Source organism: Egretta garzetta, unplaced genomic scaffold (genome assembly GCF_000687185.1).
Source record: "Egretta garzetta isolate BGI_Z169 unplaced genomic scaffold, ASM68718v1 scaffold22, whole genome shotgun sequence".
Taxonomy (NCBI): domain Eukaryota; kingdom Metazoa; phylum Chordata; class Aves; order Pelecaniformes; family Ardeidae; genus Egretta; species Egretta garzetta.
Window position 1 is genome coordinate 5133172 of NW_009259102.1, and position 23265 is coordinate 5156436.

The window sequence follows — 23265 nt, forward strand, 5'->3', positions numbered from 1 at the left end:
CCGTGCACTAGCGCTGTTGCACGCAAGGGCTTAGCAGCAGCGTACAGAGGTAATGGTGGTTCAGACCAAAGATCCTTCCAGCCTAATACCACCCAGGGCCAAGAAGGAGTGAAGGGAAGCCTCCTGGCCTCTACCTGTTTGCAGCTCAGGGACTTAGTGAGCCAGTAGTGGCTTTCTGTGTGCTTGGCCACCCTCCAACAACTTGTACTCTCAAAACAAGAGTTTATATGAAAGCGTTCATGGTCCCAAAGTCTTGCAACAAGGTGTTCTACAGATTAATTGCACATTCAGGGCAGGTGGGTGGGTCGGGACAGGAACCAAACCCATCCTTTTTAGGGTTGCAGCTGATATCCCAAGGTTTAGATTAACGCAGAGACAGAAGGCTAAATTTAACAAGTAACGTTATGCATACAGCAAAGCTCAGCAAAGCCTGACATGCTAGCTTGGCTCCAAGGTGCAGGTCTGCACAGGCCTTGCAGATATTCCTGCATCCACCACATGGTAGTAAAGAACTAACACAAGTGACTTGTTGCAGTATGACCGGAGGAAATGGCCCTCAGCGAATACACATGTGGAGCAAAACCAAGAGCTGGTGAAGACAGAAGAGAAACTTCTAACAACCCTGAGATGTCCTTCCCTTCTCATTTTAACTATTTTCAGAATTGCCCATCAGGAACAACAGCTTGGACCTTATGTCTTCTGCAGAAGTTTATTTTTTAAAGGGTCATTACGTACCACATAGACCAATGTTTATTTATACACGGTAGACATATGTCAGGCTATGGTTTCGTCTAATAATGCCTTTTTTAAAAAACATAGGGGTGGATGAAAGAGAGTATTTTTAAGCTGTTGCAAAAGCCTCAAGGAAAAACACAATTGTAAGTATACTTCTAATTTCCATGGTCTTGATTTAAAAGATAATGCCTTTCAAAAGTCTGTAACAGTAGCAAAAATCTGTATTTGTGTGCACCCATGCACATAACTGTATGAGTAAATTACATTAGCAGCGTCACCTGTAAAGAAAAACCTTCTGCCATTTGAGCTTCTCCAGCTAGGTGGCGTAATTTTAAAACCAGTGCATTTTTTTGACATATTGTGGAAAGACTCAACATTTTCTTCTCATACCACACTTTCAATGTGTGCAGCTGCCAGTGACGTGCAGGGGATCTACCTCACTCTTGCCCATCTATCCACTCCTCCCAGAACCTCATTTCCACTTTGATTACTTCTGTGCTGCCTGGTTGGCATCCACAGCTCTCTCCCAGCTCAGACTTTTGTAATTCTTCAAAACTGACTATTTGACCAGTTGTGCCTAAGGCGGAGCTGAGGCAGACCATGTGTCTCAGGTGAACAGAGGCTGATGCTGTTCCTACTACAGCCTGTGATCTTGGCTATGGCCCACCTGGCTGGGAACAGTAAAGGCTAGGAATGCTTCTTTTCCCTTCCTCTGCAAGCTCTGATGACTTTATACCACAAGAGGTTTAAAGGAGGCATCATCCACTGAATGGGCTTGGGTTGAAGGTCAGTCTGAAAATGTGGAGCCAAGCCCCCCCTTACTGCAGGGTCTGCTGGAAGCTGTCAGTGCCAGTACTGTGGGCACACCTGGAATAAAGTACCGCTTAGCAGGAAAGCAGGATCTGGCACCATGTTAGGGAAAAGTTGTATTTGTCTGAAGCACTTAACTCATCCTGGGTCTGTGGAGGACTGAGCTGCACAGGCAGGGCATCCAGCCCAGGGGATGGGTGAGCCTGCAAGGTGGGGAGAAGGCTGTCAGACCCCGTTCCCAGTGGCAGGTAGGGCATCTCTGTGGGCTAGACCCATGGAGGCAAGCTCCTTGGTTCAGGGGAAAATAATGTTATTTCTAAAGAATATCAAGCCATCTTTTGTGACCTAGTCCAGGTGGTTTGCAGGTTCACCCCCAGCGTGCCATATTCCATGGGTCAAACACATTCAATACTGGAAACTCCTACAGAAAAGACCTCCTCCCTTCCATTATGAATGGGAGTCAGAGACAGGGATATCAGCATAGAAACCCGGCACAGGAGGAGCATAACTGTGAGACAGAGATGGCCACACACTCATCTTGGCCAAGTGTGAGGCAATCAGAAGACCCAGGCATCCACAGTAGTCAAAGTCTCCGTAACATTAGGCCCTGCCTGCAGCCAGGCCGTGATTGGTTTCACACGGAGATGAGAACTCCTCTATGGAGCAAACTCACCTCTGGAAGGCACAGTGCTGCCAGCGTCAGGCTGACTGTGGTGGTTTGGGCTGGGATAGAGTTAATTTTCATAGATGGTTCTGCTCAAAGCTGAACAAAGAGGAGGGGTAGCTCCCAGCATTTCCCAGCCAAGCAGGGAGACACACCTTGTGCTCCCATGGACTTCCACAGGAACCAAAATAAACTGGAGAGGCAACTCCGCTCTCCCACAACCCATTTCACTTGTCCCAGCCTGTGTCCCATGGAAAGATGTCCTCCAGCTCCCAGGACTTCCTCAGGCCCAACACTCACCTGGAGACAGTGTCATGGCTCAGTAACTGCAATGTTAAAACACATGCTCTCCTGGCAGGCTAGCCACCGAAGACACTGTGCCTTCAAGGAGCAGGTTTCCTTCCCGATCAATTCAGAAGCTTTAGGTACCAATGAGGGAGTGCTCTCAGTTCATTACTTCCAGTGATTTTATTTGTACATAAAGATCTCTTTCAAGCCTCCACCAGAAAAGGTAGAAAAGCCCTGCCTGGCTGGGTCTTTTGCACCATGTCAACTTCTGTCATGGTACCACAACTGATATCTCCTATGGACCTTCAGATATAATCCTGAACTGCACAGTACAGGGTGTGCTGAATGGGGAGAAGTACAGAAGAGGATAAAACTCCTTTGACATCTTCCAATCCATTACATAGTCTGGCTTGGTCCCCAAATGGTTCTACACCTACAGCCTTGCTTCGTGGGGCAGATGAACTCCTGCTGTGACCACCTTTTGCCCTCTGCTCCATCTTTTACAGACAGTTGCTACTGAAGACCTTCTACAAGGTGGGAGGGAAGTGATGAGGAACTCTGTTTTTGTTAAATCTCTTCTTCCTCTTCACTAACAACCTCCTTCAGGTCCTGAGGCCCCTGCTCTGCTCTCTCTTTTACATAGGCTGCTTTGATCTGTTCCAGCTCACACAGCTCTGCCTCCAGCTCTTCCCTGTGCATTGACCTCCGGTTCCTCAGCAGTTTCATGGGGAAGGGGTTTAAGTCATTGAAGGCAATGTTCATCAGCTTCCTACAACGGAAAAGACAGGTCTGATGAACCGATTTACTGGCTGGTAACAGATGATAACAGATACACCCAGTGCATCCTGGGGTAGACAAAGAGAAGGGCCTCAGATTTCAGCTCTCTGAGCAAAAAAGTCACAAGCAGCAGAGTCAAAGGAATCACAGCCAATTCCTTCTCACACAAACACCAACTTGAGCAATACTTTAAACAGCCTTACACCAAACCCCCTCTTAAGGTACCAGTGTGAAGCCACCAGTCAGGAGACAGTGGGTCAGATGTCCCTGGGGGAGGAATATGCCTGACATTGAGCTCTTCTGATCGCAAAATCCTTCCCCTCAGACACGTGTTGCCACTAAAGGTTGTGAGTGGTGCTGTGTTCCCAAATACTCTAACTACAGCTGAGAGAAACCCAGCAAGTGGCAGCACAAGTTCCAGCTGCTGCAAAAAGAAGGCTGGCCCAGACTTTGTGGCCCACTCTGCTGTAGCATGCCTTTGCCCAAGTCAAGAAGACTTTAAGTCACACCATGAAGGGAAAGCCAAAAAGAGACAAACTGATCCACGTCCCATGGATTTGCCAGTGCACATGCATGTCTCTTAACAGACTGGTCACAACTCTTTTTAGGCTGACCTAACAGCCAGGCAAGTACAAACCCAGGATGGAACATTCGTCTGCAAACCACCAGTCCTACCTGCCATCCGTGATCATTCTTGTGAAAAAGCGTAGGTACTGGTAGATCTCCACACTGTCATGAATTCTTAGGATTTCCTCCTCGTTGTATTTAAAAATCGCAAGAGCATAGCGGAAAATCACCTGGAGGGTTGAAAGGTATTTCAGTTGACAAAGTCTTAGGCAGTTGAGGGACCAGGCCCTCCTGAGGTAAAACATGGTGTGGGGCACACAGCACTGCAGTGCAGGCTGGACATTGAGCTTCTGCTCTCAATAGGTGGTGTTAGGGCAGGCCTAAAGAAACACAGAGCTAATCCCAAGAGAATGACCCTCTGTATCCTAATTTACAACCTCAGAGTGTACCACGTCCTCCGAAAGGAACCCATAGGGAGAACCCATTCTCCCTATGCACAGGGACAATGCAAGGCTCATATTTTCAGATATTAACTCTCTGCCCGTCTTCTGCTCCCTTTATCTGTCATACTCTCAGCTGTGTCCAGGTCACAGAACAGAAGACACCATGGTCTGTCAGAGAGCTGTTTCATAGCAGGACTACCTGCTAAAAAGTGCCAGGGATACTGTGCACAATATCGGAGACTAGATCTGCCTACTAGCAGCAAGTACACAGACAACACAGAGCCTGGGAGGCATCAAGGTACCCCATCAAGCAGGCAGAATAGGACAAGAGGCTCAACCCCACATCTCCTTGACACATGTGCATGTCCATTGCCCTGCCGTCCTGTCACAGAGGTGGTGCAGATGGGATGTTTCACCTTAGTTCCCTCGTACAAAAAGGCATCCCACACTCGCAAGAGGATATCGCTGACCAGGCTGTCCACAAAGGCCACCAAAAACCAATTGAAGGTGATGAGCGAGACATCAATCCGATACTGCTCAAAATGAGCCATGAGGCGAGGCAGCTTCTCTGACAAGAAGTCTTTGAAGACTCTCTGGTCTACCTAAAGTTGACAAAAAAAAAAAAGCAATGAAGTCCTAGTCAAGAGCAGTCCTGGTGTTGGAGAAGAGGAGTGGTGCAACAGGACAGTGGCCCACGCATGCCACGGTAATCACTGCTGCTGCCTTCTAGCCTAACACCCCACGAACAGCAGAGCATCCTTTGTCTCCCAACCCTTCAAAATTACTGAGCAGTGTACTTGTACACTGTACCCAGCGCAAGGTGAGGAGCTGAAACAGGGCCAAGATACAAGCAGAGATACATACATTCTTCTCACTCAGAGGATCATACTCCTTCCCAACTGCAAAGTCAACAGGGAAAATGCTGACACATCTTCACGCATCGGTCTTACTTGGATTTTCTGTGATGTCAGGAGCATCCAACTGAATGACAGGGATTAAAACCTGCCCAGGTCTGAATGACTGCACATGGCCCACTGGAATAAATACCTAGAATCCCTCTGACTTCACAAGTGGGACATGATCTTCTCACTTAGCTTCTCTTTGTGATCTGAGTACTGTCTGTGCTCTGCTTCTGGTTGGATGAGCTGAGACACAGAAATGCAGTTGGTGAGATCCTTGACCCAGGTTTATGAAGGCTTTATCTCACTCAGGGCAGCCAGGGTTTCATGAGGGGAAGTGCTAAGAAGCAAGATCATGGTCAGGTCTTCCCCTGTGCCATATCATACTACTGCCCCAGCTGTGTCAGCCCACTTAACTGTGGCACAGTGGTACAAAGCAGATGACAGGATATGCTTGGTCTTTAAAATCTGCAAGAGCTAAACCTTAAGTTTCCCAGCCAGCTCAGAGCTCTCACTTTATCAAGCCAATCCACAAAGCATCACCCTAGACCTTCCTCTTTATGTGGGTCTTGGCTAGACTCTCAGAGATCAACCATGAGAAGCCTCCCGTAGCTGACAATCTTTTCTCAACAAATGTAGGGGAGCCTCTATGTCTTCAGTCTCCCATGTTCTGCCTGTCAATTGCTATTTGCCAAGTACTGAGCACCACCTATTAAATCTCACAGCTAACACTACCTGCTCTGGATAGACATTTTGCTATCTGCACAGTGATTTGGCTGCTTCCCCAGTCTGTGGGTTGGCCTCTCCACCAGCACACCACTATCCCAGTAGTCAACCAATTCAGTGGCACCGTCTCAGCTACTGATGCTTGTAGCCTCCTCTTTTGTGGGCCCACAGATACAACCTTCTTCTCTCTGAAAGGACCACACACAATAAAGACACCAAGGTCACAGCCAGGGTCAACACTGCTGGGTGTGAACAGTATGGGCACACAATTACAATTCCATGGAACTATATGGGATTTTTCTTGGCTCTGTGTCTGCCTGTGAGGATGTAGTATATCTGATACAACGCATCTTGAAAACCTTAAAATCCAGTGACTTTGAACCAGGAGGGTAAGTTACTCACAGAACAACATTTTACATCAAATGACCAGAGGGCTTTCTGGTCTGCAGGGAACCCCAAAGCCAGAACTAACACTGTGTTTGATCATGAACCAAGGCATGTACAGTGAATATAAAAATCTCAGTATTCTCTTCCACCTGCACATGGCATCCCAAAGATAGGGTGCAGTTTCCAAAGAAACATCTGAAGGGCTACAGAATGGTGCCTTCTTCATACTTAGTTCTACACATCAGCGTTTGTTGCTTCACCTCTGCTAGGTCCTCCTTAATGTAAGTAACTGTGCAATTAATGGGCACCTTCCTTCTGACTAACCTGACCTTGAAGTGATTACTCAGGAGTGGTGCCAATTTCCTAGTGCTGGGGATCAATTTTGCTGCTCCTGTGTGTGTAACAACTTTGTACTCTCAAGTCTACAACACCTCTGCAATGGAAGGGATTGCAAGGTGGTATCACTGTCCTATGAGAAATCACACTGCAAGTTGACTGCTTGCTTTTAAACCTTCACTGTAAATCACTGTATCACAGTCCAAGCAGATGTGAGGGTGCCCAGCTCACCTGTGACGTTATCAGTGTATCACTGTAGTAGTCTGACGGCATTAGGTTCTCCACAACATGGACTAGGCACCAGAAAGCACTTTCCTCATCTTCCAGGACCAGGAGGGCAATAGCTGCCAATCTGTGATGGACAAGACATGGTGAGGCAATGCAACACTGCAGGAGGAGACATAGGCCAGAACAGGAACTGGGGAATCTGAGATTCCTCTTGGCATATCTCTAGCTCCATGAGTGTCCAAAACATCAAATGTGGCAGGACAGTTGGTCAGAAAGACAAGTGATCCGTTCTGTGGGTTTCTGAAGGCACCATGGGGCTGTGATTTTCTTTCCCATTTCCCTCTGTCAGCAAACAAGGTAGCATCAAATACAGAAGTGGTGTGACAAAGCCAGACTGTTCTGGTTTTGGCTGGGATAGAGTTAATTTTCTTCCTAGTAGCCGATATAGTGCTGTGTTTTGGATTTAGTGTGAGAAGAATGCTGATAACACCCTGATGTTTTAGTTGCTGCTGAGTAGGGCTTAGACTGGTCAGGACCTTTTCAGCTTCCCATGCTCTGCCAGGTGCACAAGAAGCTGGGAGGGGGCACAGCCAGGACAGCTGACCCAAACTGGCCAAAGGGGTATATTCCATACCATATAACCATGCTCTGTATAGAAACTGGGGGTAGTTGGCTGGGGGAACAATCACTGCTTGACAACTGGCAGCATGTTGGTCAGCAGGTGGTGAGTGCTTGCATCACTTATTTTTTTTCTCAGGTTTTGTTTCTCTCTCTTGTTGTTTTCCTTCATTATTATTATTATTATTATTGTTGTTGTTGTTATTATATTTCAATTATTAAACTGTTCTTATCTCAATCCACGAGTTTCCTTACTTTTTCCACTCGGGGGGAGGGTGAGCGGCTGGGTGGTGCTTGGTTCCCGGCTGCGGCTAAACCATGACACAGACTCCCCAGCTAATGGGATATTCTGTAGATCTGCTGAAGATCAGCAATGTGCTGATTTTGGCTATTTCAATGCAGGAAAGAGATCACTCAGAGATACTCCGTATTATGTGACATAGCTCACCTTCCCATACATACTTCTACAGCCCTTAACCCCTTCAGCTCTGACTTAGCCCCTTCCAGCCAGACTGGAAAGATGATACCTAATATCAAGGGCTCTCTACAGTAGAAAATGTCTTTCTGAAGACCATCCAAAGAACAACAGGAATAGCTTACACAGACTTTCCTCATGTGAAAAGGTCCAACCACAAATTCCCTTCTTGCAGCTAGTGCCTGGTGCCTCTTTTACTTGGTGGTACACTTCTAAGAAGTCTGGTTTTATCTTTCCTATAGCCTTCTTTGAGAAGTGAAAGAAGCTTTTAGATTCCCTGAGCCTTCTCTTCTCCAAACAGAACACCGCCAGTTTCCTCAGCCTCTCCTCATGTTATTTGCTGCAACTCCCTCATTTCTAACACTTCCCAACATTTCTTCCAACTCTTCTCAGTAAAAAGGGGAATCGCCAGGGTGTTCTTCTGCTGAGCACATTAAGACTTAGAAATTCAGCCCCAGCCTCACGCTGTTACTCTGAGACTGCCTCACTCTACCTCCTATAGCTGTTCCTATTCTGTAACTATGGAGATGCCGAATGAGTGCATCCTGCTGTTTGCTTGATCCCAGCAATAACACTGGGTGAAAGACACTAAATGGAAAATTATGCAGGAAAATACCTAGAGCCAGGACAGAACTCTAGCAAGCAAGGAGCCTGGGGTTGCTTGAATCACAGCCTAGAGCCTGCATCTTCTCAGTGCTATCCCATGAAGAAGCAGCATACCTAACTCCTCACCTGTTCAGTCCCTGGCAGTATCCAATGGCAGGATTGTGCCAGGAGAATGCCAGCAACACCCTCCGGAGCTTGGGGATGAGCTGGGAGGTGGGAGAGGAAAAATGTTTGTTGTTGGTCAGTGTGCGGGGCAGGTCAAGCTCAATCTGCCGGCAGGCAGGGTGCTCGGTGCTCTTGCTCTGCCGTAACAGCCGCTGGTAGTGGTCAGGCAGGTGGCTGCAGTGCCGGCTGACAATCCACCTCCAGACCCGTTGACGATGCTCCACTGGAATGCCACTTCGGATCAGGCTCTTCAGCTCTGCAGAGGGGCTCAGCTCTCCAACGCTGTTCCACCTGTCACGGAGGGGCTTCTCCACTACTTCCTGGCTCCGCAGGTTGTTGGACTTTATCTCCAGGGCTTGGATTTTGGCCAGAAGTTTCCAGTCCTCAACTTCATAGTCGGGTACAGTCATAAACCCGTACTCGTCATACTCACTAGAGGGACACAAGGCAGAGGTTAGTTCAAAGGACAGTGCTGATACCTGTGTTAAGGGCTACACACTGCCTGGGGCCAGCTACAGCCTGCTACCAGGTTTCTGTCACCAATGCTGGAGCACAGGTACGCCCTCACTTCCCTGGCAGCTGCATGTAAGAGCCTGCCATGCCCACTGTCTGAGAGCCTTGGAGAGAAAAAACAGCCTGCAGCAATGGCATACACACATGAACTCAAGTGTAACTTAGCTCTGAGCTACAACCCAACCTCATCAGATCTCTCTCACCTTGCCTGCTCCCCTGCACCTAAGGGAGTATCTAGCTTAACCTGTGTACCTTCTCCCTACCATGTCCTAGTGCAGAGACAGTTCTGTAGGAAGGGACTGCAAAGGCTTTCATAGAATCATAGAATCGTTTAGGTTGGAAAAGACCTTTAAGGTCATCAAGTCCAACCATTAACCTAACCCTGCCATCCCACCCCTAAACCATGTCCCTAAGCACCTCATCTGCCCAGCTTTTAAATACCTCCAGGGATGGGGACTTGGCCACTTCCCTGGGCAGCCCATTCCAGAGCCTGACAACCGTTTCCGTGAAGAAATTTTTCCTAATGTCTAACCTAAACCTGTCTTGGCGCAACTTGAGGCCATTTCCCCTCGTCCTATCACCAGGGAGAACAGACCAGCACCCACCTCACTACAACCTTCTGTCAGGCGGTTTTAGGGAGCATTAAGGTCTCCCCTCAGTCTCTTTTTTTCCAGGCTAAACAACCCCAGTTCCCTCAGCCGCTCCTCATCAGACTTGTGCTCCAGACCCCTCACCAGCTTCGTTGCTCTCCTCTGGACATGTTCCAGAAACGCAACGACTTTCTTGTAGTGAGGGGCCCAAAACTGAACACAAGATTCGAGGTGCAGCCTCACCAGTGCCAAGTACAGGGGCACAATCACTTCCCTACTCCTGCTGGTCATACTGTTTCTGATACAAACCAGGACGCTGTTGGCCTTCTTGGTCACTTGGGCACATGGCCGGCTCATAGTCAGCCGGCTGTTGACTAGTACCCCCAGGTCCCTCTCCGCCAGGCAGCTTTCCAGCCCCCAAGCCGGTAGCGCTGCATGGGGTTGTTGTGACCCAAATGAAGGACCCGGCACTTGGCCTTGTTGAACCTCATACAGTTGGCCTCAGCCCATCGATCCAGCCTGTCCAGGTCCCTCTGCAGAGTCCTCCTCCCCTTGAGCATATCGACACTCCCACCCAGTTTGGTGTCATCTGCAAATTTACCAAGAGTACACTCACTCCCCTTGTCCAGGTCATTGATAAAGATATTAAACAGAACTGGCCCCAGAACTGAGCCCTGGGGGACACCGCTTGTAACTGGCTGCCAACTAGATTTAACTCCGTTGACCACAACTCTCCGGGCTCAGCCACCCAGCCAGTTTTCTACCCAGCAAAGAGTACGCCTGTCTAAGCTTTGGGGCATCAGACCAAAGAACAATGATCCACAGTCCCTTCTAATATTTCCCTGTACACAATGCAAATCTCCTACTGATCAGAAAACACCAGGAGCGCTGATAGTACAGCTTGTTGAGGATTTGCATATCATCAGTCCAAAGGCTGGGGTAATGGTAAGATATCATTATATTCTTGACAGAGAGACCAAGCCTGGCCTTGGGGTCTCATCTCCAAAGCTACCTGTGAGCCTGATCAACCAGATGAAATGGAAACTGCTACAGAACTGGGGCACTAACTGGGCAGGAAAGCATAAACACAAATGCAAGGACGCCAGCAGCACTGGTGGCAAGGCTCTCTGGAAATCTCCATGCCAGCCCCCCTTCACTGCAGGATTGTCCCTAGCACTAGAACAAGGCAACAGTGGCTTTGTATGGCTGGGACTAGAAAACCTCAAAGGATAGAGATCCCTCACCTCCCAGGTGGCCTCCTCTCCTACAGAAGGAGTTTATCCTCATGTCCAGTGTTTACTTCCCATGCACACCATGGCTGTTGTCACTTGCCATACTGTCTGCCACTGCCAAGAAAAGTTTAGCTGTACCATCTTTAACTTCCCTTTCCTACAGTGATATGCTGCTCTCAGATACTCATGGTTTCCACACCACCAAACTAAAGCAGTCTCCTCAACCTCCACTCCTAAGTCATGGTTCCAAGTCCCTGCTACAGAGATGTCCCAGGATCTTTCTTGCCTGTGCATTCCCCTCCAAAACCAGACTCCTACAAGGGTGTGGATATCCCCATGCTCTTGCCTCTTACCTTACAGGGTTCAGGTTAAAACCTTCTTCTACTTCTTCCTTCACATCCCACTGGAGTGCTTCCTGGATGAGATTCCTCACCAACTCAGCATGGGAGCTGGGCAGGCCAGGCACAGCCTCCTGCAGCTTCCGCAAGACTGTCAGGTATTTGCTCTCCATCTGGCAGTTCCGTGCTTGTAGGCAGGCACACTGATGGGGAAATAAAAGGGAATGAATGAGCAGGCTCATTGATGGTTCTTCCTGCATTGCCACTGCTCTCTACTGGCCTGGTCTGCACATAAAGTGAAGACGCTTGAACAGCAAAGCTCCTGAAAACACATCCAGCAGTTTTCTACAGTCAGTGGAACTGCAGCCATGAAAGAATCGCTGTGGTCTATGAACAAGCACAAGCTGCAGTAGCTAGTGTGCAACAGAAGTTGGCTTATTGAGTGGGAGACCTACTACAGCATCACCTACTTTAGCTACTGCATTGCATCAGTGGGTGGCCATATCCCAGCCAGCTCGGCTCAGGACACAACCAAAGAGTCACCACCGCAGCTGAGTTCTCTGCAGGCTTTTGCTCTGCTCCTCAGACAAGTTTTTTACCCCACAGTGAGCTGTACCCTGTCAAAACACACCACTCCTGGGACTGAGCTATATGACAATACCATTTTCAGGATACATGGCAGGACTACAGACAAGGCAACCACATGCCCCACAACAACCCCAGTCCCATGGCACTGGTACACAACAGTTCTCAAGCACATGAAGCCCAGCTGAGTTCTAACAGCAGGACAGTCCCTGCCACCACCATACTCCTGGACACACAAAGCAGAAAAAAGGAATGAGGACTGTAATCCCCACTCCACAAGTGGGGAACTGAGGCCAAACAGGTGACAAGACTCACCCAGTGTCTCACAGGAAGCTCAATGAAGACTCCTGCTCAGTGGGAAGCAGCAGTTGAAAACAAAAACAAAACAGAAACCACAGAGAGAATTAGGCTGCATATAGAAGGGACAGAAAGGAGCATGGAATACTGTTGGTACTACCGCTTCAATAAGCATTTTGCCTCACATTGAGCATGTTGGTCTGATTGCTTCCTTTCTGAAGGTTACAGCAGTTTCAGGATCAGAGAAGGGCAGTAAATTAGGAGGTAGGCAGGTTTCAAAGGACTAGAAACCAAACAGATGTAAGAATGGCAATAACACTTCAGAAGCAGCTTTTTGCCCTGTTCCAGAATGCAAGACTACAGAGACATACTTTAAAACCCTGGGAAGTAAAACCCAGAAAAAACCCACAGAACAAATGCCAGTACACACCACCAGCCTCGGGAAGTGGTTCAGGACCAGAAGGTAGGATTAGACAAGTCTGAGAATAACCACGTTATGTACACTTACAAGGCTACAAATAACAGAGATTAAGAAAACACAAGAACTCTGATCTAGCTGCAGGACCTGAGAGTGCTGCCACCTGGCAGTGCCAAGCCTGGTAAAGAAATCAAGACTAGATGGAGCCAGGGCTCAGTCAGTGCTGCCAGCTCTCAGAAAAACTTTCTGATTCCCTACGCATAGTGTTGCTTTTTTATTCGTATCCAAAAGCATAGCTGAAATGCAGGAATCTGGGTTAAGTTTCAGTACCCTTAAGAGCAAGCTTTGTAGGTATTTTACTTTTATTGAAAAATGAAAATTATCATGTCTAATTTGGGAACAACACAAAGCAGAAAAAAGGGTCACACTACAAAAACATGTTGGGAAGAAAGCTTATTCCTGGTGTGGTTTGGACAAAAATCCATTCCAGTGCCAACTTTGGAAAGAAATCAGTAACAGCTCTCACCAAGGAAAAAAAGTAATTTTGCCTTACCTTCATCAGAAGGGCTTTTTCATTCTCAGCAATGTTTGTCCAGAGTCGAGTAACCTGATGGATCTCCGAGTTGAGAAACTGGTTCTGGGTTTTGTATGCATCAATATCATCCTGCCACAAAGCAAAACAGTCACACAATGAGAGTTCTTGAGGGGCTTGGAATCCCGTCCCCGCTCAGTGACCTGAGGTGTAGATTGTGTTAAGGACAAGAAAATAACGATTTTGTGTTCTGGGGAGAAGACAGCACTCCCCAGGACAAATATTGCCTACGAAAGAAATCAAGGCACAACATCAAATAGGAGTGTCATGCACAGACAAGACGCTTGAAAATGCTAAGTGCACTGCATGTACATTCTTAGAAAACACAGAGACATCTGGGTGATATAAAGCCAGAGAAGCACCTAAATAAGATGAAGAATATATGTGGTTTGGTTTATTTTTTTTTTAAACTGACACAAATCTCAGCCCCATGGCTGGCAGCAAAAACACTCTCCAACAATGCAGAAGTGGCTGTTTTTGTAATTCTGCACCCCACACTAACTGGTCATTATAACTACACATATAGTGACATACAACAGGCTGGATTGGAAAGAACCAGGATGTATTGGGAAACTGTTTGCAAAAGGAAAACACAGAGGAACAAATCTAGTGAAGGCAGCAAGTGAGACTGCAGCTATGAAATAAAAGAAGAGCAAAGAAAGAGGCAGGCACTGAATGGTGACACAAAGTCAAACAAAATAGGCTCTGAGCTGAAGCAGAAACTGATCAAGATGCTTTTGAGCGCCCTGTTGGTATCAGGTGAGTCCCTTCCAGTCTGTCTCTGGTTTGGAGACAGATGGAGCAACTAGCAGAAGTATATTCTGTGCTTCCCAAAAGGAACACCCTCCCACTGAACCAGACGGCACAGAAATGGGAGCCCCCAAATGACCTGTGCCATCTCACACACCTTCAGGTGCTCAATCTCCTCCTGCTGCTTGTACAATGTCTCTGCAGTTATAGTGTTGGCTTCTTGCAGGGGGTCAGAGAGCTCTCGGGCCATCTGCTCCGTCAAGGCCATGATGACTTCCTGTTTGGCATGGTTCTTCTCCATCAGCAGCTGCACATGCTCCTTGAGTTCCTGGATATGGCTGTCTCTCAGAGTCAGTATCTGCTCCAGTTCCTTCTTTTCTTGCTCAAGAGCTTCCAGTCGACCAGTGAGATCTGCGATTTGTCTCACTTTGTGGCGCACCAGCTCCAGCCTGTCCTTATCTTCTGCTGCACTGAGATACATGCTAGATACTCGCTTCTCCTGCTGGGCTGCTTCCAGAGCTTTGTGGAGAAGTTTAACCAGCTCCTAGAAAGGGAATCCAAAGCCATTAGATCACAGTGCTGCCCAGGGCAATGGGAGCATGGACAGCAGAGACCCAGCTAATCATAAGTGAACAATGAAAGGTGCTCAGCATCTTGAAATCGACTCCTTTCAGAAGCAAAACTGAATACAGCAATCTTGAAATCACAGTGATTCACTAATAGAGAAGGTCTGCTCTCAGAGCTGAGCCTGAAAGGTCTCTGCAGCAGGCCACAGATGATTTGACTTTAGGTGGATTGCTGACAAGCTGCTGGTCACACTGTCTGAATTCTGACTTTCTACAGTCCTCCTTCTTGGGAGGCCCGGCAGAGACCAGAGAAGCTGGAGATCTGTTCAGCAGTGTGGTAAAATACAAAGGAGGGAAATAATACAGTCTGCATCTATCTGCACTATCAGAAGGAAACTGCTATATCTATTTTGATGTTCTCTCTGCCAGACTCCTCCCTTGCTCCATTCCGCATGAAAGCACAAAAGCTTGTCCCAGCAACATGCTGCTGATTCAGGCTCTGCCATCTCAGTTGTTTAAGGAAGCAAACCAAGGATGCAACTGATTGCCCACTATGTGACCTGGCTCTCCTGTCTCTTTGGCTGGAGGAGCTACCAGCATCATTAGTGGAGAGCCTGGCATTCCTCCAGGCTTGTGAAGAAGAACAGTACCATTAAGGAGAGACAGCCTTTGCAGTGATCCACATGCTGACTTCTACAGACAGATCCCCTCTTAATGGTGGATCACTGTTCAAAAAGAATGACCTGCTGTTAACAGTATTACTCAGCCTGGCAGTTCCTGACAGTGTCATGGCACATATTCAGGACTGTACTTTGTACATTCACTGAGCAATGGAAAGGCACCAGCAAGATACCTGCAGGGCACACTTGGATTTGTTTTACCTCCCTTTTCCAGCCCATCTGCTAGCTGCGCTTCCTAGCAATGGCTGAAGGACAGCCCATTCTCCCTTGAGCTGGGGACAACCAGGCATGTACAAAGGGGTAACACGAAGAGCTTCAGCTGGTCCCCAGTGAGTGCCTGCTGAGCACTTCTCAGCCTAACATCGAGGTATAAAGGAGTCCCTGTGACCAGTCTCAAGGCCCTGCCCTTAGAAGCAGCAGACTCTTCACCACACTCACCTTCTGTGACTTGACTTCCTCTGTGAGTGTCAGGATCTGTTGCTGTAGGACACTCACTTTATCCATTGCGTTCCTCTCCCTGGACAGTTCTTCAGGCAAGCCCAGGAAGCCACTGTTCATCCACCTGGCTTTCCTAGCCCAGTTCAGCCTGGGTTCCATCCTTCCATTCTCTGGGATTCCCTCCTTAACTGAAGGGAAATAGTGTTAATTTACACAGAATCTCTGATTCTGTGTAACCTGAATCTTGATATGGGGGGACTCACAACAGCTCAGCAGGGGGGACTGACACACAGGACAAGGAAAATTGACCTGCTGGGATCCACAGGGTTGAAACACAGACAGTAGGGATCAACCACAGGCACCCCCAGAATACACAAAGCCATGATGTTTTATGGTACCTGTTAAGCCACCTCGCAACCCACCCATCTCTCTTGCATACAGCAACTGCAAGTTATCATCATGGAGAGGTAACTTCCCAAGCATCCAGTGGAGCTGCTGAGCTTAGCCTGTAACCATGCAGCAATTAAATTCTACCTCAAAGAAATACCAGAATGGACTGGCACCATGGATCGTATTTTTGCCTCTGAAGAAGGTTCCAGAGGTAGGAGATAGACAGACGCAGCCCAAAGCAGCCAAAAGAGTCAGTCTTGTGCCAACAACACAGGAAGGGACCTGAGACAATGTGATAAGAGTTTTCAGGTCCCATGATAACTTGCTACCCTCTCCCTCCCTTTCCTGCTAAGTCTGACTCCTTGCTAGAAGGCATCATACTCAGACCAGCTCACACAGCTCAGTAACAAGCACCTGCACACACTGCCTCTACTTCCGCCTCTTGCTCCTCATCCGGGTTCTCAGGATGCTCCTGGAATTCACTGAAGCTAAAGACATTCCCATTGTTCCCCCAGAGCTGTTTGGAGCCACAGATATTGTAGACAGTGTTTCTGAAACAAAAAGAGATTAAGACAGCCTAGTGAACAGGAGAAGTCATGATCACTGCAGTCAGTGCATATTCAAACTATTCAACGCCTTACCTCTCCTCATATCCCACCTCTCCTCCCAAAACCTATCTCCTTCATGTGCCAAGAAAATGTTCACGGCACTGGTGGATCTGATGGGAGCAAGGTTGTAAGTGGTGTAAATCAGGAAGGTGCCACAAAATCAGTACCAGCACAAGAATGTAAATCAGCTGGAGATCTTTCCCCATGTGCTTGAATCCTGTACATAAATGCATCAGGCTGGACAGGGGGATCAAAGGTAACAGTAGACCAACCACATCCTTCCCTTCCTCCCTTCCCTCCCTCCCTCCCTCTCCTCCTCCTCCTTCTCCTCCCCCTTCCTCCTCTTCCTCCTCCCTCCCTGCCTTTCCTTAGTTCACTGCAGAAATCCCCAGGTGCCAAGAAAAGCTCAGCTATCTACAGCACAGCCAAAACTGCTGCAATGATCACATTTAAAGCAGCCACAGGTCCCGTGCTCTGAACATTTAATAACCTTGCCACAACAATCTCAATAGACTTTGATGTAGTAAAGAGATTCAGTAACAAAACTACAATCAGACTCAGAACCAGTTTGTTACAGCTGCTGCTACCAGACATTGCCAGAAGCACTAAGAGATGACTTTACAGCACCATGCAGAACCACAAATGCACAAGTATTTTCTGTAAAACCTATACAGGGAAGTGAGACACATGCCTATCACCACACAGGTCTTTTCCCTTCTCCTCATGTGTTATCCATCAGCTAAAACAAAACAAGCCCCTTGTTTTGAGATCTACAAAAGACTCAACGTCAGCTACTTTGAGTTGATCTTTAGATATTGTTCTCCTTTTGCCTTGTTACTGTAAAGCTCTACAGCAGAAAAGCAGACATTTCTGACCTCAGGGAACATACTGGCATGTAAGATCAGCAGACCTTCATTCCCTGTAGTCTGCAGTTGGCACTCATCCAGTGCAACTTTCCTACTTTTCTCTACCTCATGCCACACTTTGTTTTTCTTCTGAGGCAGCAGCAGCTCAGGGATCTGATGAACTTAGCTGAAATCAGACACGCTACACTCATGAAGACCCAGCCTGATAGTGATAGAGCCTGAAGAAATGTTCACAGAACGAGGGGAGCAATATAATTTACAGCTGAAAAGAGGCAATTGTTAATCAAGCTAGAAAAAGCATGGCTGGGTAAGGGGGAGGAGATATGATCATACTATTTTTAATCAAAGTGAGGAGGAGAGAATGCATACCCTGCAAAATAGTACAGCCAACTCTGATCCTCTGGTCCCATAAGGGATCTCTCACCCTATTGGCAGCAGATTCCAGCCACAGTAGTGGTAGTAAAAAATTATAGCCTACCTCCCCACCAAAAACATTTGGCAGGTGCCAGGCTATCTAGCACACCTGTGGCCACTCACACATTTTTGGTTGCACTTAAATAAGTGACCAGGACACACTTAAGGAGAACTTCTATTCATGGAGTTGTCTTTGTCCAACTGTAACTGCCCAAGGCTTGTAACTTTTAGCCCTAATGGATCTACACATCACAACTGCAGATAGCAGCATCACTGTAGGCAGTGGGAATATTCACGTACTTGAAACTCAGCAAGGTGTAGCAAGCTGTGTAGTGTCAGTCCATACTACAGGCTCAAGCGCATTTTGCTCGGAATTCCTGCTCTAGAGAGTGCACTGCATTCAAGGTCTTTTGAAACCACTGGGAAGTGCTAATGGGCTTCTATCACTAACCTACAGAGTACAGCTCAACCTGCCTGTCTGCCCTTCCAAGAGCAATGTGCAGATGCATCACAGAAGGCATGCAAACCACTACCTACACAGAAGAAAGCTTAACCAAGCCCTAGGCCTGCCACTAGGATCTTTGCTAAGAGAGCTAGATGATGTGAAAAGCATTGGGACAGAGGAATGTGAAAGACCATCTGGCAGTAAGTTTACTTTCACCTGGAATATCCTTCAAAAAGCTGCTTCATGGCCCTTCCACCTAGGCAAGAGTCCCATTTCACACAATATGTGACAGGCAAAGAAGGCACAAAGTGGCAGGCCAGCATGCCAACTGCACCACCACTCTCCTCGTGCACTTACTGTATCTCTGTCCAAGGGTGCTTAAGGGAGATGTTCTGCAAAGCAGTAGATGTTTGGGGTGCAGGCAAAGATGCTGCCTTTAAACCCACTGCTTCTGTTGGTGTTTTCACCGGAGGCAGGAAGTCTTCATTGTCAACACCACCTATGTAAAAACAAACCAGGACACAGAAGCAAGTGAGCAAGACAGAATTCCGTTGGACTCCTTCATGTAACTTGAGAGCCACAACATTATACTACAGGTATACATTCTATGTCCAACTGGCCAGGTGGAACAAGGACAGCAGAGCAGGTTTCCCTAGTTTTAGGTCAAATTACAGAAAGTTCCATGTACAAACAGTCATCTATTCAAGGACAATCAAGTGACTTCAATCATTTGTATATGAGAATGACTAACACTAAACAATCAAACTTTAAGTGCTTAAAGTAATAAGGAAGCTGTTGCTGTTCTTCTCCCTCATTCCAACCAGTGTTTGATAGTTTTAATGTGCAGGTAACACTCCACAAACACAGTTTGTTACCAAATTATTGCCTGCTGTAGCAAAATACCAAGGTACCTAGAACCTTTTAGAGCAGACACTTACTGGGGGGTTTTATTTGTTTCTAACAAAATGTGCATCTAGTCATAACTAAGCAGGTGGACGCCCTGCTTGTGCCCTCCCCTGATCCACCGGCCTGTGTACTCCCACTGCTAGGAATGCACATCTTCATCCCATCACCGCTGAAAAAACGCTTGCTGTAAATTTCACAGGCCTCGCAAGAGGACAGGGATATACCAAATACGCACACTTCACATGAGAGAGGAAAACCAAGAGGGAATTCATGATCATAAGATACCTGGGCATCTCCAGCCACATGTTGTGTATTAGGAGACAGCCCATTCACATTCATCCATAATAAGGCCAGAAGTTCCAAACACCGACCAAGCATTGACAGTCAGCACCTGCATTTAAAAACCTGGCTGAAACCTCTGCCCGCTTACAAACGAGGAGCACCTTTCATCACTGGGGGGCTGAAAGCAAAAGACATACGTGATACCTACTTGTTCTGCCAGCCAGAGGTTCATTCACAAGCTGGGAGCTGCCCACAGGAAATCTGCTCTGAGCATTGCAAAATTCCCAACGTCTCATTTGTAGCTGCTGCAGCCAGTACACCATTGCCTGCTTGCTGATTGCCTAACATAACACAGAACAGGAAGGTGAGGGGAGTAATCTCATGAGCATGAGGCACATCCTGTAGAGCTGACCACCACTTTGCTGCCCAAGTCAGCAGAAATAAAGGGCAGCTACATCAAGCCTAAGCTATATCCTCTGGTCCTAACACTGATTTGGGAGGACAGAGTAAATCTTCAGTGGGGCCTTAGTAACAGAACCTCGGAGGACCACTGACCTCATTTTAAATGTTTTTTGGAATATTATGCTCCAAGGGTAAGCAGAAATGTCCTGATTGACTTAGCCAGGATTCACCCACAGAGCTTCTTAATAGCAATTTTCGCAGACAAAAAACTAGTAAAGGTTCCTGCTGGAGCAGCCATTTTAGACAGGGGAGCTCATTTCTGTTCAGCAAATGACACGTGGATTGCAGGACTCCTCAATGATTTTAATTCAGCACCCAGTTTGGGTTTTACTCCTATTAAACAATGGCCGTCTCACAAGTAATGTAGTCCCAGTCTTGCCAAAACAATGCAAATAATGTAGGTCCAAATGGTAATGGTCCAGGCTGGGAGGACTAAAGTAAAACTCAGGCTAAGAGGTATATTAGCAGAAGCACGTCTGTCCTGATTGGGAATGTTTCATAACAGCCCCCACAAGAAGATGCTGTCCCTTACCTTCAAAGTAAAAGCTCTGCTTGGTGTTCTGATCTCAAAAACCCCTTCCCCATTTTCCACCTTGCAATCAAAGCTGGCGCTGGAGAGATCGATAGACCCTAAAGGGTTGATGTCCTGTGCAGTTCTGTAGTACAGTAAGTGACATTTGTTTTCATCATAAAAGAACCAGCGAGACTTCCAGGTCTTGATTGGCCCCTTGATGCCCAGCTTATTTAAATAGCCACAGAGTTTTTTTCTGGATGTTTCTCTGCTGGGTTTCAGCTGTACGTTTTCCAGTTCTCCAGCAGAGGAAAGCGTGCCTTTCTCTTTCGCTGAGGCTCCATCGCTGCTGTTATTGTCTGGATGTGACTCCACTAAATTGCCTGGAGCAGCAAGGGGACGAGTTCCGCTTTCTGGTCCTTTTTTCATCTCTTTCAGGAAATGTACTCAGTATTGGATTGAAGGAGGAAATTCTCTAGGTAACTAAGTAACAGCAGTTGCAGACTATATCATCATTGCTACAGGACCTGCAGCAAATGAAAAGAAGGAATAAGCTCAGATCTGGCGTAAGACAAAAAAACATTCCCTGGCTTTCAAACTGCACAGCCAAGGTCTCCCGACTTCTACTTTTGGTCATTGCTCCCTGCCTTCCTCAGCTCAGATGACGTCTATGTATCTGTCTTCTCCCTTTTCCATTCCTAAACTAGCTTGGACTAGCAGCCAAGATGCAGTACCACAATCTCTTGAGTGAAAAATAAGTACAGTCTGTGGACATACCAAATCAATAGGAATAGCCAGGGCATTTGAAGCCATAGACAACAATGTTAAGTAACATTTGCAGAAAACAGGGCAAGGTAAAAAGCTCTGGGGGACACATACTTGGGTCAAGGGATTTCAGTAAGTGTATCCTGGCATTTCCACTGAATGTTCAGCTAGTATTTTAAACCATGGTGTCTGGAGAAAAATCCAGCCTTATGCAGCATTCTTAGAAATCATTTGCATCAGCTGAGGACTGCTGTCAAAAATCCTGCATGCCGTGTCTTAGGTCTCCATCCAGTAGGCCTCATATGATGGATTATGCACCAGAGAAAGCAATTCTGTGGTCCTTGCAGAAGAGATTTGGTTGTTTAGTGGCCAAAGCTGAGTTCCCAAAAGGAACACAATGCGCAAGCGAAAGATCAAAAAATAAGCCTGGAAGGAATCTGTGGAGATGTCTAGTCCAACTTCCCTCTCAGAGAAGGGGATGGCTTCAAAGCTTTAGCCAGCTACTCAGGTCCACATTCAGATGGATTTTGATCATATGCAAGGCTGGCAATTCTGCCACGTTTCTGGGCACTTTTTCAAGTGCTTAACCATAGGGCAGGTGAGATTTTTTGCTCAGAGCTGCAGACACCCAGGGCCCTTGTATAAAGAAAGCTAACAACACTTCAGAAAAATACCTATAAACAATTTCTTACATTTTTTCTTAAGTAAAAGCATGGTTTAAGGGTCAATAAATGAAAAGATTGCCAGAGACTTTGGTTCAGACACTAACATATGTGAAGCAAATATGCAAGCAAATAAATCATTGCAGTGTTAAGTCACTACAAATCCACCTGCAGACACAAAACTATTGAACACGACAGCCAGCTGTGTGACAATAGGTAAATAGAGATTAATACAGTGGAGCAGAGAGAGATGTTGCCCAAATTCACGCTCTTCGGAACGACTTATCCTCATGACTGAAAGATGGCTTACCCTTAGCCCTGGCTAAGCCCCATCGTGTTTATTGCTGCCTCCTCCTGTACCCACATTAGATTTTTAGACAACTATAGATAATGTTCACTCTTTCTGGAAACCTACTGAACTTCTTTCACTTCACTCCCCTGACACCATGGATCCTGCGGCTGAACACATTCACACATGCCAGGAACAAGCACACTTCATGAAGGTGCTGCTTGGGCTAAGCTTCTGAAACAAACACCCGAAAGCTTCATTTCCAAGCTAATTTTGCCTGGCACAAAGGAACCATCATCAGGAGGAAGCAGTCTCGGCTTTCCCTGACAGACCCTGGGGGCTTTTATGGCAATACCCGCATAAGGACCTCCTGTACTCTCTGAAGGCTCCAGCACACTTCTACCACTTGCCAGTGCGACAGAGCATGGGTCCAGACTGTGAACAGGACCAAGCAAGCATTTGGGGTTCAAGCACACAGTTATAGGGAGTCATGTCAGGTCTGCATTGCAAAGCACTCTAGAGAAGATCTCACCTCCTTAGGAGAAGCGGAGAGAGGCCTCTGGAAGTCACCTCTGCAGATGCAGAGCTGCTGCTCCAGGCACCACCAAGCAGGTAACCGCAGCCTCCAAAACCAATCCAACATCAGCAGAAGAGGGGCTTCTGCCTCAAGTTGCCCTCGGTCCAGTCGCTGCCCGGGAACTGTCTGAAAGAGATATTTAGCTGAAAGCGGCTCTGACGCTGACTCGTCAATGGAAAGAGAAGACGAGGGTGAGCCCTACACAGACCGTTCCGGATCTGCTGGTGTGAGCAGCACAGGGCAGCCCCCCCGCCCCTTTCAGCGCTGCGGAAGCGCCTCCCAGCCCAGCTGCACCGCGCCAGGGCGCAAGCGAAGGCTGCTGGAGCCTGGCACAGGGCTGCGCTGCCCGGCGCGGCGGCGACCGG

The 23265-nt window shown here is 47.4% G+C and overlaps 1 protein-coding gene across 3 annotated transcripts in view; it reads right to left on the minus strand.

The window, feature by feature from the left end:
• Positions 1 to 1067: 1067 nt before the first annotated feature.
• The window catches only part of TBC1D2 (TBC1 domain family member 2), a 23526-nt gene continuing 1328 nt past the window's right edge, over positions 1068 to 23265 (minus strand). The window contains exons 2-15 of one of the 3 annotated variants that reach the window (XM_009635261.2): positions 22856 to 23022; positions 20629 to 21134; positions 19843 to 19975; positions 18804 to 18945; positions 16528 to 16664; positions 15724 to 15911; positions 14197 to 14583; positions 13251 to 13361; positions 11413 to 11600; positions 8686 to 9156; positions 6864 to 6984; positions 4701 to 4886; positions 3950 to 4071; positions 1071 to 3266 (exon numbers count right to left, since the gene is read on the minus strand). In XM_009635261.2, coding sequence (XP_009633556.1) covers positions 3065 to 3266; positions 3950 to 4071; positions 4701 to 4886; positions 6864 to 6984; positions 8686 to 9156; positions 11413 to 11600; positions 13251 to 13361; positions 14197 to 14583; positions 15724 to 15911; positions 16528 to 16664; positions 18804 to 18945; positions 19843 to 19975; positions 20629 to 21036 — 2796 coding nt within the window. In that variant the 5' untranslated portion in view covers positions 21037 to 21134; positions 22856 to 23022 and the 3' untranslated portion in view covers positions 1071 to 3064. The other 2 variants (XM_035890813.1, XM_035890814.1) reach the window with 2 other exon arrangements.